We start from the raw sequence: 12,495 nt of genomic DNA, 5'->3' as shown, positions 1-12,495 counted from the left end.
AAAGTAAACTGGTTTTAGGGGTGCCTGGGTGGCTCAGTCAGTTAAGCGTCCGACTTCAGCTCAGGGCATAATCTTGTGGTCTGTGAGTTTAAGCCCTGCATCAGGCTCTGTGCTGACAGCTCAGAGCCTGAAGCCTGTTTCAGATTCTGTGTCTCCCTCTCTCTCTGACCCTCCCCCACTCGGACTCTCTCTCTCTCTCTCAAAAATAAGTAAACATTAAAAAAAAAAGTAAACTGATTTGTAGTGCACTAGAAAAAAACCTTCATGTACAAAGCAAGCAGCAGAGATAAGAAAATCACAGGACACTATAGGATGATGGCAAGCAAGGACCTCACTTACGGCAGCTTTCGGGACCCCTATATACACACATATATATATGTGTGTATATATATATATGTGTGTATATATATATGTATATGTATATATATATATACAGTGAAATATATATATGTATATGCATATACATATATATATTTGTGTATATTCGTGTGTACATATATATGTATATATATACAGTGAAATATATATATGTATATGTACATATACAGTGAAATATATATATATATGTATATGCATATACATATATATATATTTTTTTAACGTTTATTTTTGAGAAAGAGCGGGGGAGGGGCAGAAAGAGAGGGAGGCAGGAGATTCCAAGCAGGCTCCGCACCGTCAGCATAAAGCCCAATGTGGGGCTCAAATTGATGAACCTCAAGATCACGACCTGAGCCGAAATCAAGAGTCGGATACTTAACAGAGTGAGCCACCCAGACTCAGGATTGTGTAACAGTGGCTGGTAGTGAAGCTCTGAAAGTTGTCAGAATGGAATCGACAGCAGAAGTAAAGTAAGTGGATGATCCACGGAGCGCTTCACATGATCTCATCGTGTTATAAGGAAGATGTGTCATTTGAAACATGACCTGGCCCCTCTCGATGATGTTCCAGGCTTTCCCTGCGTGTTTCTAGCCTCCACTCGCCCCCCCCCCCCCCCATAAGGAAGTTATTTCTCAGAAGGAAGTTATTTTTATTTTTAAGGAGATGCTATCACCACTCCTTCCCTTTTAAAGTTCTTTGTCACAAGGCCCAAAGAGGTCTTACCTCCACCTCATAAAACCCACAGTCATTAAGTGGCTGCTTTTGTTCTCCACCAATTGCTATTTTCAGGTCATTTAATTCAATTCAACCTTTAGTGAATTGTTGGGGTGAGTCACACACACTATGAAGCAGGAATACCAAGCTGAACCAGGTGATCTTTGCCTATGAGGAGCTTAGTCTCCTTAGGGACATACAGACACAACGTAAACATTCAGTCTGTCACTCAACACATCCATTCAGCAATTATCTATTTAGCAGCTACTCTGGGCTGAGTCCACTGTTAGTTTGGGTGTCCCCAGAAGTGCTCCCGAGACAAGTGCAAAAAGTTTATTATTAGGATGGTAATTTCAGGAAACACGGGTGCGAGAGGAGAGAAGGGAATGTGGCAAATAGAGGGTATGTTATTAAGTGAGGGACCGCCTTGGCAACCAGGGCTTAATCCTGCTGCGTAACAGTAAGAAATAGTTTAGTGCACACGCCTCAGTTATTCCACGTGAGGGGTGACGGAGTTGGCAATTGATAATTTTTGTGCACCAACTCAGTCTTTGGTTGAAAGCTGCTCCGGGGACGTGGTATTAATTTCCTGGCCCTTCTGGCTTGCCTTGCGTGTATGGGCCAAGTGGCCTCTTGGGATCGGAGAGAGCCCTCAGAGATTCGAGTGTTGATGGTTAGAAGTGGGGCCCCAGTGCCATCAAATGGGAGGGCAACAGGGACACTGGAGGGCCACTCACAGCTAAGGAACAGGCACCATCTTAAGGGCTGGGCACGGGGGTAGAGGGGTGTGGGTGAAACAGATGATATCCCTGGAATTTAAGAAGAAAGACAACACACAATTGTGGTTAATGCTGTCGATGCTCTGTACAGAGTACCTGGGTGTTAGGAAGAGTTATCAGTCTGGTTTGGGTAGTGGGTGGGGACAGGAGGTGACTGATTATAACACAAGTAGTCGAACAGGTATATATGTCAGGGCACAGTGACAGTGAATGAGGAGGGAGCGGTTAGTGATAATCTCTGAGACAGAATCAAGGAAAGTTTCGGAAAGGAGATGTTGACTCATGGTGCCTTTGGGCTCAGAAAAAATGTGTGAAACTAATAAAGGCACGTTCACCTCTCAGAAAGAAATCTATGGTCAAGGTTTGGCATCTTACAAGCACTGAGTTCAGGGATATCCCAGGGTGAATGTATTTGCAAAAGCACTGGAAGAAGTTAAGACAACTTGAGATGAAAGGCCATTATGATGGAGATAAAGTGCTGGTCTCCAAGTCAGAGACGTGATTCAATTCCTTGTCATTTAGGGGCACCTGGGTGGCTCAGTAGGTTAAGTTAAGTGCCTAACTCTTAATTTCGGCTCAGGTCATGATCTTGGAGTTCGTGAGATCAAGCCCCGTGTTGGGCTCTGTGCTGACAGCGTGGAGCCTGCTTGCGATTCTCTCTCTCTCCCTCTGCCCCTCCCCACTTGTGCACAAGCATGCACGCGTTCTCTCTCTCAAAATAAATATATAAAACTTAAAAAAATGCCTCGTTGTCATTCAACAACTTGGCAAGACACAAGTCTCTGTGGGTGTCGGTTTCCTCATCCGTAAAATGGAAGGGTCCCAGGAAACCAACCTGCCCTCTCCCAAACCCTCCCCACCCCTACCTCACCATAATGAGCCTCCTTGCAACCACAAAGACAAATCTCCTCAAGCCCTTTATCCCTTTCACATCAGTCACCCAAGACTCCAGTCTCCGAGGCCACCTCATCTCCCTAGACGCTAATCCCCACCTGGCTCTGACATTGTCTTTTCTACTCCCATCTTCCACCCCTTTCCACCTCGCAGTGTCCTCTGGGACTCAACGGGCAGCAAATCCCCCATCCTCAACCTTTATAGTGAGTGTTCCCTTCACCCTCTTTTCCTGAGTGTGGCTCACCCCCGACTCTCCCCAGTTAACCCGCTTCCCTAACGGTCCTTCCCAGTTGTGGTTGTGCTCTCTTCCTGGCACCTGGGATTCCCGAACCTGCCAGTGGGAGCGATGCGCTCCTTGTTGTGGCTTCCACACCTTCCTCCTCTCTCTCCCCTAAAACTCCCAGCTCAGCTCTCATCAGACTGCACAGCACTCCACTTGTACAGGCCATCCAGGGACCCCAGTCACCCACCTCTGTCTCTGAAGCTTTAGCTCCTGACTCATTGACCCCTCAACACTGCCACAGCTAATGCTGATTTCAGTACCCTTGTGCAGAATTCTTCCGATGCCCATGCCTCTGTTTCCTGACCTCATTTCCTCCAAGGATGCTGTCTGTCCACCACCCCAACTCAGTCACCACTCTGGGTTACATTCTAGACTTGATGCAATAATCATAATTCCAGTCTCCAAACACCGTCTCCTATCTTTCCAGCTTACTCTCTCTAGTACCCCCAACTACAGCCAAACTTTGACTCCACTTTGACCCTAGGAACTACCATTTTTTAGTAGGAAAAACTACCTATTTTTCACTGCCCCTCGCTTCAGACCCTCACTTCCTGCCTTAACCTATTTAAATTTCATAGGAAAGCACCATAGCATGTATCTTCAAATCTACGGTACATCCTCAGATCTTGCACCTAGTTTTTGCTTGGCTGAACCACATCCCTGGTTAGACCAATCCAACTCTGCCTACTTCGTGTTCCCTCCTGTGCAGTGGAACATGAAGAAAAAAATACAAAAACCTGCCGACTGGTCTCAAGGGCATTCTTACTGCTGCCTGGCAAGCACCCTATTTCCCTGGTCCATTCACTCTCCCTGACCCTAAAGAACGATTTCACTTTCTCTTCTTGCTACTTTCTCCTTCCTTCTTATTTCAATGAGAGAAACTGAAGCAATCAGAAAGGAACTTCCCTATAAGCTCCCACAAGCACATCTATCCATCTACTGGCACCTTGGCCATGTAGGTTATCGTCCCTCTTACAATGGCTGAAGCATCCTTGCTCCCAGCTTAGGCCAATTCCTTGAAATATGTAACAGATCCCAATCCCTCCTTCTCACTTACAAAGCACTGCTCCAGCAATCCACCTCCCCTGCATCACCAATTTCTCTCTCTCTACTGGATCATTCACACCAGCATATAACACACTGTTTTTTCTGTCTTAAGGAAAGACTTTCAAACCCATCTCCCCTTTGAGCAAGGTCTTAGTCAGCTAGGCTATTACAACAAAATACCACAGACTGGGGGGCTTAACCAACAGACATATATTTCTCACAGTTCTGGAGACTGGAAATCTGACATCAGGGTGCCAGCACGACTGGGTTCTGGTGAGGGCCCTGTTCCTAGCTTGCAGATAGCTGCCTTCTTGCTGTATCATCAGAAGGCAGAGAGAGAGAGAGAGAGAAAAAAAAAAAAATTCGGGGGAGAAACAGTTCAGTTCATAGCAGGCTACTAATTCATTTTTCACCTTCCCTTTATAACAAAACTCCTAAGACAGTGTGTATATTCATTGTTGTCCATTATTTCATGAAGCTTCTCTTATCAGGGACACTAATGCTAACTCCATGTTGCTAAATCCAATGGTCCATTCTCACTCCTCATCTAACCTGATCTATCAGCAAAATCTGACACAGTCTGATCACGTCTTCCTTCTTTAAATACTTTGTCCACTCTGCTTCCAGGACATTCCTCTCTCCTGGATTTCTTCATCCCTTGTACTTAGGTTTCCTTCCTGGCTGTTCCTCATCTCCCCAACCACTAACTGGAGTGCCCCAGAGCCCAGTCCTTGGACCTCTTCTCTTTTCTATGAAGTCACTCCCTTGATAGGTATGTGGAGATGCTTCTATTTTTGATATCTTCGGGCCAGGGCTTTCCCCTTTATCCCAACTGATATAACAGACCGCCTACTTGACATTTTCACTTGGATGTCTAATGGGCATCTCGGTCTCAGTCCTGATCCTCACCCCCTGCTCAAACCTACTCCTACATCCTTTCCAGGTGGGTAAATGGCAAACTTTATTCTTCTAGCTGCTCAGGACAGACACATTGGAGTCCTCCTTGACTAGTCTTTACTGAACATCCAACATCTGATCCAGTAGGCAAATCCTGACAACTCTGTCTTCAAAATCTACCCCAAATCCAGTTACTTTGCACCTCCTCCCCTGAAATCATTCTAGTCCAACAATCGTCATCTCTCACCCGAATTGTAGCAATGACCTCAGCAATCTCCCTGCTTCTGCCCTTGGTACCATCAGTCTGTTCTCAACACTGTGACCAGAGTGACCCTGTGACCATAAGGCAGGTCATGTCACCCCTCTGCTCAAAACCCTTCAATGGATTCCCAGTTCATCCAGAGTAAAATACAAAGTCCTTCCATGACCCACAAGGCCCAATATATTGGCTCTTCTCCCCTCACTCTCCACTTCTCTGACCTCCTCTCCCAGGGCCTGCTCCTTGGCTCACTCCGCTCTGGCCATACTAATTGTTTTGCTACTCCCTCTTGCCTAAACTACTCTAATCTCAGATATCTAAATGGCTTGTTTCCTCACCTCCTTCAAGTCTTTAGCTGAACATCATCTCCTAGGTGAGGAACACCCTTCCACCCTATCCAAAATTGCATCTCCTCTCCTGCCTCCAGAAACATGCCATCCCCTTTCCCTGCTTTTTCCTTCTTGGCCCTTTTCACCAACATACTATATATTTTACTTATCTTGTTTGTATCCTATCTCTCCCATCTAGACTCTAATTTCCTGGAAAGGCAGGGATTTCTTCCTGTTTTGTTCTGGTACCTAGAATGATACCTTACACATAGTAGGTAGTCAACAGGTATTTGTTGACCAAAAGAATGAACGAAATCCTAACAATGAGGATGGAGACTGTTCTTACTCTCCATCACATCTCCAGTACCTAGCACAGTGCCTGGCACAGACTGGGCAGGCAACAGTTGTGAATGGGAAGGACTGTTGTGAAGACGAAGGCACATAAAATATATGAAAGCATTAATAACAGAGTTACAGATATAGTTATTCCATTATTCCTGTTGGTTCCTCAATGCAAAGTAACTAATTTAAATTTATCACTTTCTCATGGTGGGGGGGGGGGTCTTCTTGAATTACTTTTATTTTTTTAAAGTTTATTTATTTTTGGGGCGCCTGGGTGGCACAGTCGGTTAAGCGTCCGACTTCAGCCAGGTCACGATCTCGCGGTCCGTGAGTTCGAGCCCCGCGTCGGGCTCTGGGCTGATGGCTCGGAGCCTGGAGCCTGCTTCCGATTCTGTGTCTCCCTCTCTCTCTGCCCCTCCCCCGTTCATGCTCTGTCTCTCTCTGTCCCAAAAATAAATAAACGTTGAAAAAAAATTAAAAAAAAAATAAAGTTTATTTATTTTTGAGAGAGAGAGAGAGTGCGCAAGTGCGTGAGGGGGGAGGAGCAGAGGGGGGGGGACAGAGAATGTGAAGCAGGTTCACACTGTCAGTGTAAAGCCCAATGTGGGGCTTGAACCCATGGACTGTGAGGTCATGACCTGTGCCAAAGTCGGACGCTCAACCAACTAGGCCACCCAGGCATCGCTTGAGTTACTTTTTAAGAGTGAAGGATCAAATGGGACTAGATTAAACATTTCAGATCATGTTGTAGTTATGTGTTAAAACAATATAAACCCATGATAAGGTAACGTGTCTCAGGAAAGTGGGTAAGGTTGGCGTACCTAAGCACTGGAGAAGAGGGTGGAATGGGGTGAGACTAGCACTGACATACCTGGATGTCACTGGACTCCCTGCTAATAAGGGGAGTGACAAGGACGTGTGGAGGGATGGGGATTACGTGGACCTCTCTGATGATGGCTCTACCCCTTCCACCAGGCAATCCTAACAAATTTGGAGGAAGTGTTACGGTAACAGCAATAGGTGGTTCAGAACTCTGTAAGTAAGGCTTTGAGATCTACTAAGGACCCCAATCTATTGGTTCTAGAATTCCTTCCAAGACAGTTCATGACGTATCCCTAAAAACTACCGTTAGAATCATAAAGTACACATCCAGTCCATCCTCAGTCCTTGAGGTTGGCCCACGGATATAAATGTGGACCCATGCGGTAAGGCGTATCCATTCAGTGCTCACGTCGGTTTAGAAACAGTATATGGCAGATGCTTCCATCCACTCTCAGACTTTTCCACTAGTCCTGTATGGTAGCTTATTCAGATTACAGAGTGTCAGGCCCAGGCTTTGGGCAGAGCGTGAGGTCAAAGATCAACCTCTATGCACAGGTTAGTATGTACCCTTGCCTGCTAGGGCCTCCTTGCACAGCAATGGGAGACCATCCCTTCTCTGTGAGGCCTCTGCCATCTTCTGGAAGGCTGCGACACGACCACTTCATCAAATTCAGTTCGGATTCCTCCCACTCGAGCACTTACATCTTACTCAGCTGATTACAACAAAGAACCAAAGAAAAATATCCCAGAACACCTTAACTTAAAGAACCTGACCTAGAAATTGCCATATGGTCACCAAGGTTTCAGCTCTGAAAGGAAGACAAGGAATGCTGAGTCATTCTGCTCCTAAGAGACAAACTGCCACACACCCTCATTTCCAGGTCAGGTGCATCTTTTTGGTCTCGATGTCTATCCCTGAGTTTGTGACTATACTTGTTTTTTGAGACAATAAACTGCCATTGTAAAGACCTGTGGGTGATCAAAGAACTTAATTTACACTGGTGGCTCTGTCCTCATAGAATGGCTCATCACAAAAACATTTACATGGCCAAAAATGATCTCCCAAACAGAACCTAATTACAGTAAAAGTCTCATACGCTTCAAACTAGCTTCTCATGCCCTTGACTCAATCATCCAAACATTAACTGGAGGCCTACTATGTATGGAGGCCAGCTTCAGAACATACATTTGAGGGATCCCCAGTCGTTTCGGGAGACAAAGAGAAGACAAACTTTGTAAATAGATAAATTACAATAAAATACGATGGATGCTATTTTAGAAGGATACACAATGTTACTTGGCAGCAAATGGGAAAGAGATTGCTGGAGGGGAGGGGAGGGGAGGAAGACTGTACAGAGGTGAATCATGGGAGCTGAGGATGGAGGAGGACTAAATTTGCCACATGAGGGGCTCCTGGGTGGCTCTGTCCGTTAAGGATCTGACTCTTGATGTCGGCTCAGATCATGATCTCATGGTTTTTGAGATCGAGCCCCACGCTGGGCTCCATGCTGAGCATGGAGCCTGCTCAGGATTCTTTCTCCCTTTCATCCAGCCCCTCCCTCACTCACATGTATTCTCTCTCTCAAAATAAATAAATAAACTTAAAAAAAAAAAAAAGAAAGAAAGTGTGCCATGTGAGGGGAACTGCACCAGATGGGCACCTTGGGCCGAGGGAATCGAGTGCACGGGGCACAGGGAAGTCAGTGCAGGTGATGCATGGGGCAGAGTGGAAGAGAGGAAACAAATTTGCTGAGACTGGAATTCCTGAGTACTGGTCCTCACTGCCAGCCAGTACTGTGTGCCAGACACCCTACTGACGTTTTTGAGAGTTAATTTGCAGAAAGAACCTCAACAGCTGCCTGGCACACAACAAACACTACACATATTTTGCTTTGACTATTACTACGTGCATTTTGGTGACACATGCACCACCACCTTAGCCTGTGGTTAGGAACAATTAAGAAATATTTGTTGAATGAATGAAGAACTTGTGGTTTCTAAGAAGGAACAGAGAGGGGCGCCTGGGTGGCGCAGTCGGTTGGGCGTCCGACTTCAGCCAGGTCACGATCTCGCGGTCCGTGAGTTCGAGCCCCGCATCGGGCTCTGGGCTGATGGCTCGGAGCCTGGAGCCTGTTTCCGATTCTGTGTCTCCCTCTCTCTCTGCCCCTCCCCTGTTCATGCTCTGTCTCTCTCTGTCCCAAAAATAAATAAACGTTGAAAAAAAAAATTAAAAAAAAGAAGAAGGAACAGAGATGCTACATCCCACGGAAAGGTGAAGGGAAAGTGTTTTCTACAGGATTGCTTCAGTCACCTGAAGGTCATTCCACTCTTCCCAGTGGCCATTCCCACTCACCCCATCCAAAGGTAGGCTGGGGCAGCTAGATCACTGGCTAAAAATACTCATCACAGGGGCACCTGGGCGGCTCAGTCAATTAAGCATCCGGCTCTGGTCACGATCTCACGGTTCATGGGTTCGAGCCCTGCATTGGGCTCAGAGCTGACAGTCGGAGCCCAGAGCCTGCTTTGAATTGTGTCTCTCCCTCTTTCTCTGTCCCTCCCCCGCTTGTGCACACTCTCTCTCTCTCTCAAAAATAAATAAACACTAAAAAAAAATACTCATCACAAAACTTTGCATTTGCATGGCATTTTCAGCTTACTTGTATTATCTTGTTTAAAATAACTGCTATCTTTAAATCCTAAACTTTTCATCTCTTGTCTGAATATAACCTGAAATTCTGTCTCTGGATCTAAGGTCCCACTAGCCTCCACAGGGGGAAGCTCAGGAAAGAACTGAAGTAATTGGCTGAGGTCCTGCCCATACTGACTCCTGCATCAACCCCTACACTAATCTGAAGAAGGAATGAAGGAAGCAATGGTATGAATGAAGACCTTGTAAAGGTGGTGCATTAAACTCCTAAACTTTAAAATCGCTTTGAAAAGTCACGCTCTAGCCTCAATGTAATTTAATTCAGTTCAATTCCACATCCACAGGAAAAGGTACTACAGGCTGTGGATGCCCCAACACAGACTTATTCCGTATCCACAGCTGGAAATCAGACCAGGTCTTTAACTGTCGCTGCTGCTGACCAGCTGGGTGGCACTGGGTATATTTGAGTGTGTGGTTCTCCATTTGTAAAACGAAAGGGTCAGGATGGACAATCCCAAAGGCTTCCCCAGCTCTCACTCAATAATTTTCAAATGGGAAATGGCATTAATATCAGTAACTATTTCTGTATTTCAAAGCCAGTAAGTTCTAGAGTTCATTTCAGAAGAACACTTGGCTCAGCCAATCACCAAGTCTTTTCTATAGTTTGACTACAGAAGAAACTGGGAAATAGAGTGCATATCTTTATTCACTCAAAAATATATACTGAGTGCCTATTATTGTAAGACACTATTCCAGTCATCTCTACAGCACTGAACAAGCAAACGAGATCACCCTTCACACCCTTCCTTTGGACGGAGGAAATAGTTATCTGATAGGTTTGTTTTATATTATATAAATTGTGTGTGGCTATCTCTGAATTAGCAAAAGATTAAAACTGCTTCAAAAAACACCTGTTTTCAGTTTCTCCTTTAACTAGGCAAATAACTATATTTTCTTCTACTATAAGAAGAAGTAACTCCTAGCTTGTGAATAGATTGAGATACAGTCACACATAAATTCCTATAAACTTTTAAGACACTGAACAGAAGTGTTTAAATGCTTTCTGCAGCACCGAGAATTTAATTTTCTCTTTTTCTGGGATGAATTCTTTAAAATGTTTAAAAAAAATTTTAGTTATCTCTACACCCAACATAGGGCTCAAATTCACAACTCCAAGATCAAGAGCCACATACTCTACCAACTGAGCTAGCCAGGCACCCCTAAAAGGGGATTTTAGATACAAAACAGCACTTCCCTACTCTTTCATAGAATGTGTGATGGGTTTACAACAGGAATATGATGTGGAATTTCAACGACTATATCTCAAAAATGGCATCTTTACAAGCTGCAAAATAAATAAATAAAATGAAGAGCAAACAAACTGACCTTGGGGGTAGAAAAATGTATACTAGATCTAGATCAGTAAAATATAACAGATTGTTCCATTTAAGAATTTTAGAGCTGCAAGAACCACTTAGTTTTATAAACAAGAAACCTGAGATTCAAAGACATAAAGGGACCTGGCCAAGGTAAAGCCAAGATACTTGTTAGTAGCAAAGCTGTGGTAAGAATTCAGCTTTGCAGAACCCTTATTCAGGAATCTAACTCTACATTAACTGTTAAGCGTTTTAACAAATCAGGAATAGAGAGACAGTACCCCTTATAGATGACACATTGCTTTAGATTAATGTGTGACACCTAATGTTTACAGTATATTTCTCCAGCAGGCTATATAATCTGATATTACTTATGAAGGGTTTAGATAAATTTATGGATGAAGCATCTAGAACAGATACATTCTACACAGGTCACATTCAAAATGCCTGTAAGTATCCTGTTCAGAATTTGGAATCCCTTTCCTCTGCTAAAGAAGAGTAACAAATTATGAGCTTATTTAACCAGGAATGATTGAAATATTATGAATGGTGTCCAAAAAGCACCCTGAACTGGGCCCCTATTCCCCTCACCCCCAGCCCTACATCTGACCCCCCTGAAGTAGCTGGATTACTTCCAGAGTGGAGGCTGGAGCGACTCAAACTGCAAACCAGAGGGAGGTTCCTAAGCCACGGATTCCTGTCAGAGACCGCTTGTATTAAAGATAATTAAGAATATCTAAAAACATACTTAACCTTTTGAGGTCAGGGTCACAGATGATAACCATGTCTTACCCAAAAAATGCCTCTTGGACACAGCATAGAGAAATCTGAGGCCAGAATGGTCTGTACCTGAAATCTTGGCTTTTCTGGAATCAGAATTCAACACTTTTAGGAAGGAGGATGAGTTTAAAGAGAAGCCAGCAACGGTCCACTCTCCCACTTACATACTCAAGAGGTGACTCCAATCGTAAATGTCTTCCCCTATGTAGGTTCCTAGTCTGGGAATGACATTCTATGTAGTGCATTACTGACGCTTACACGCTCCTAGAAAACTTTTAAAAACATTCATCTTAATGGCAATTTTGTAAATTTAGTGAGGGTTTCCATAAAGCTATACTGACAGGGTATGGATGCGAGCGGAATTTGCAAATTTTCCTCGGACCTCCAGACGGCTTCGGGTGAATTCGAGTTCCTCCCAAAACAAAGTCCCCTAAGTACGTGAAATTCCGTTCTCAAATCTTGGTCTCGGAGCAGATGGTGGTGGTCAAAGGAAGCTCTCAAGGTTAGGGGCTTTCTCCAACCCTAGGAGGGCTCGCGGGGGAGGGCGGCTGGTCTGCGGGGCCCGAAGGAGACTTGGCTGGGGGAGGCCCGGGTGCGCGCGCCCACCGGCCGGCTCCCGGGGACCCCGGCGCGCCTCCCCGCCCTCCCGGGGCCCGCCTCGCTCACCGAGGTGGCCGCCGACGATGGTGACGGCGATCTGGTCCATGAGCACCGCCCGGAAGCGCACGTCCTGTTCGGAGCAGCGCTGACGGAGAGCGCGCAGGATCTGCACCTGCGGGTAGTCCTCGCGGATGCGCCGGTCCGTCAGGAACCAGAGCTGGGAGCACATGGCGGCCAGGGCGGCGGCGCCCGGCGCGGCGCGGGCCCCCTCGACGCCCCGGGCCGCTCGCTCGGGCTGGCGGGCGGGCGGGCGGCCGGCGTCCCGGGCGAGCGCGAGCCGCGGCTCCG

General features: G+C 45.7%; 1 protein-coding gene across 1 annotated transcript in view; it reads right to left on the bottom strand.

The window, feature by feature from the left end:
• The window catches only part of RIMKLA (ribosomal modification protein rimK like family member A), a 33,761-nt gene extending 21,341 nt beyond the window's left edge, over window positions 1-12,420 (bottom strand). The window contains exon 1 of the mRNA XM_043574604.1: window positions 12,214-12,420. Coding sequence (XP_043430539.1) covers window positions 12,214-12,376 — 163 coding nt within the window. The 5' untranslated portion in view covers window positions 12,377-12,420. The remainder of the gene's footprint in view (window positions 1-12,213) is intronic.
• Window positions 12,421-12,495: the final 75 nt, after the last annotated feature.

The sequence above is a fragment of the Prionailurus bengalensis genome, chromosome C1 (assembly GCF_016509475.1).
Source record: "Prionailurus bengalensis isolate Pbe53 chromosome C1, Fcat_Pben_1.1_paternal_pri, whole genome shotgun sequence".
In the NCBI taxonomy this organism is placed as follows: domain Eukaryota; kingdom Metazoa; phylum Chordata; class Mammalia; order Carnivora; family Felidae; genus Prionailurus; species Prionailurus bengalensis.
The sequence above is the reverse complement of the archived record's forward strand: the minus strand, read 5'-3'. Positions and strand labels throughout refer to the sequence as shown.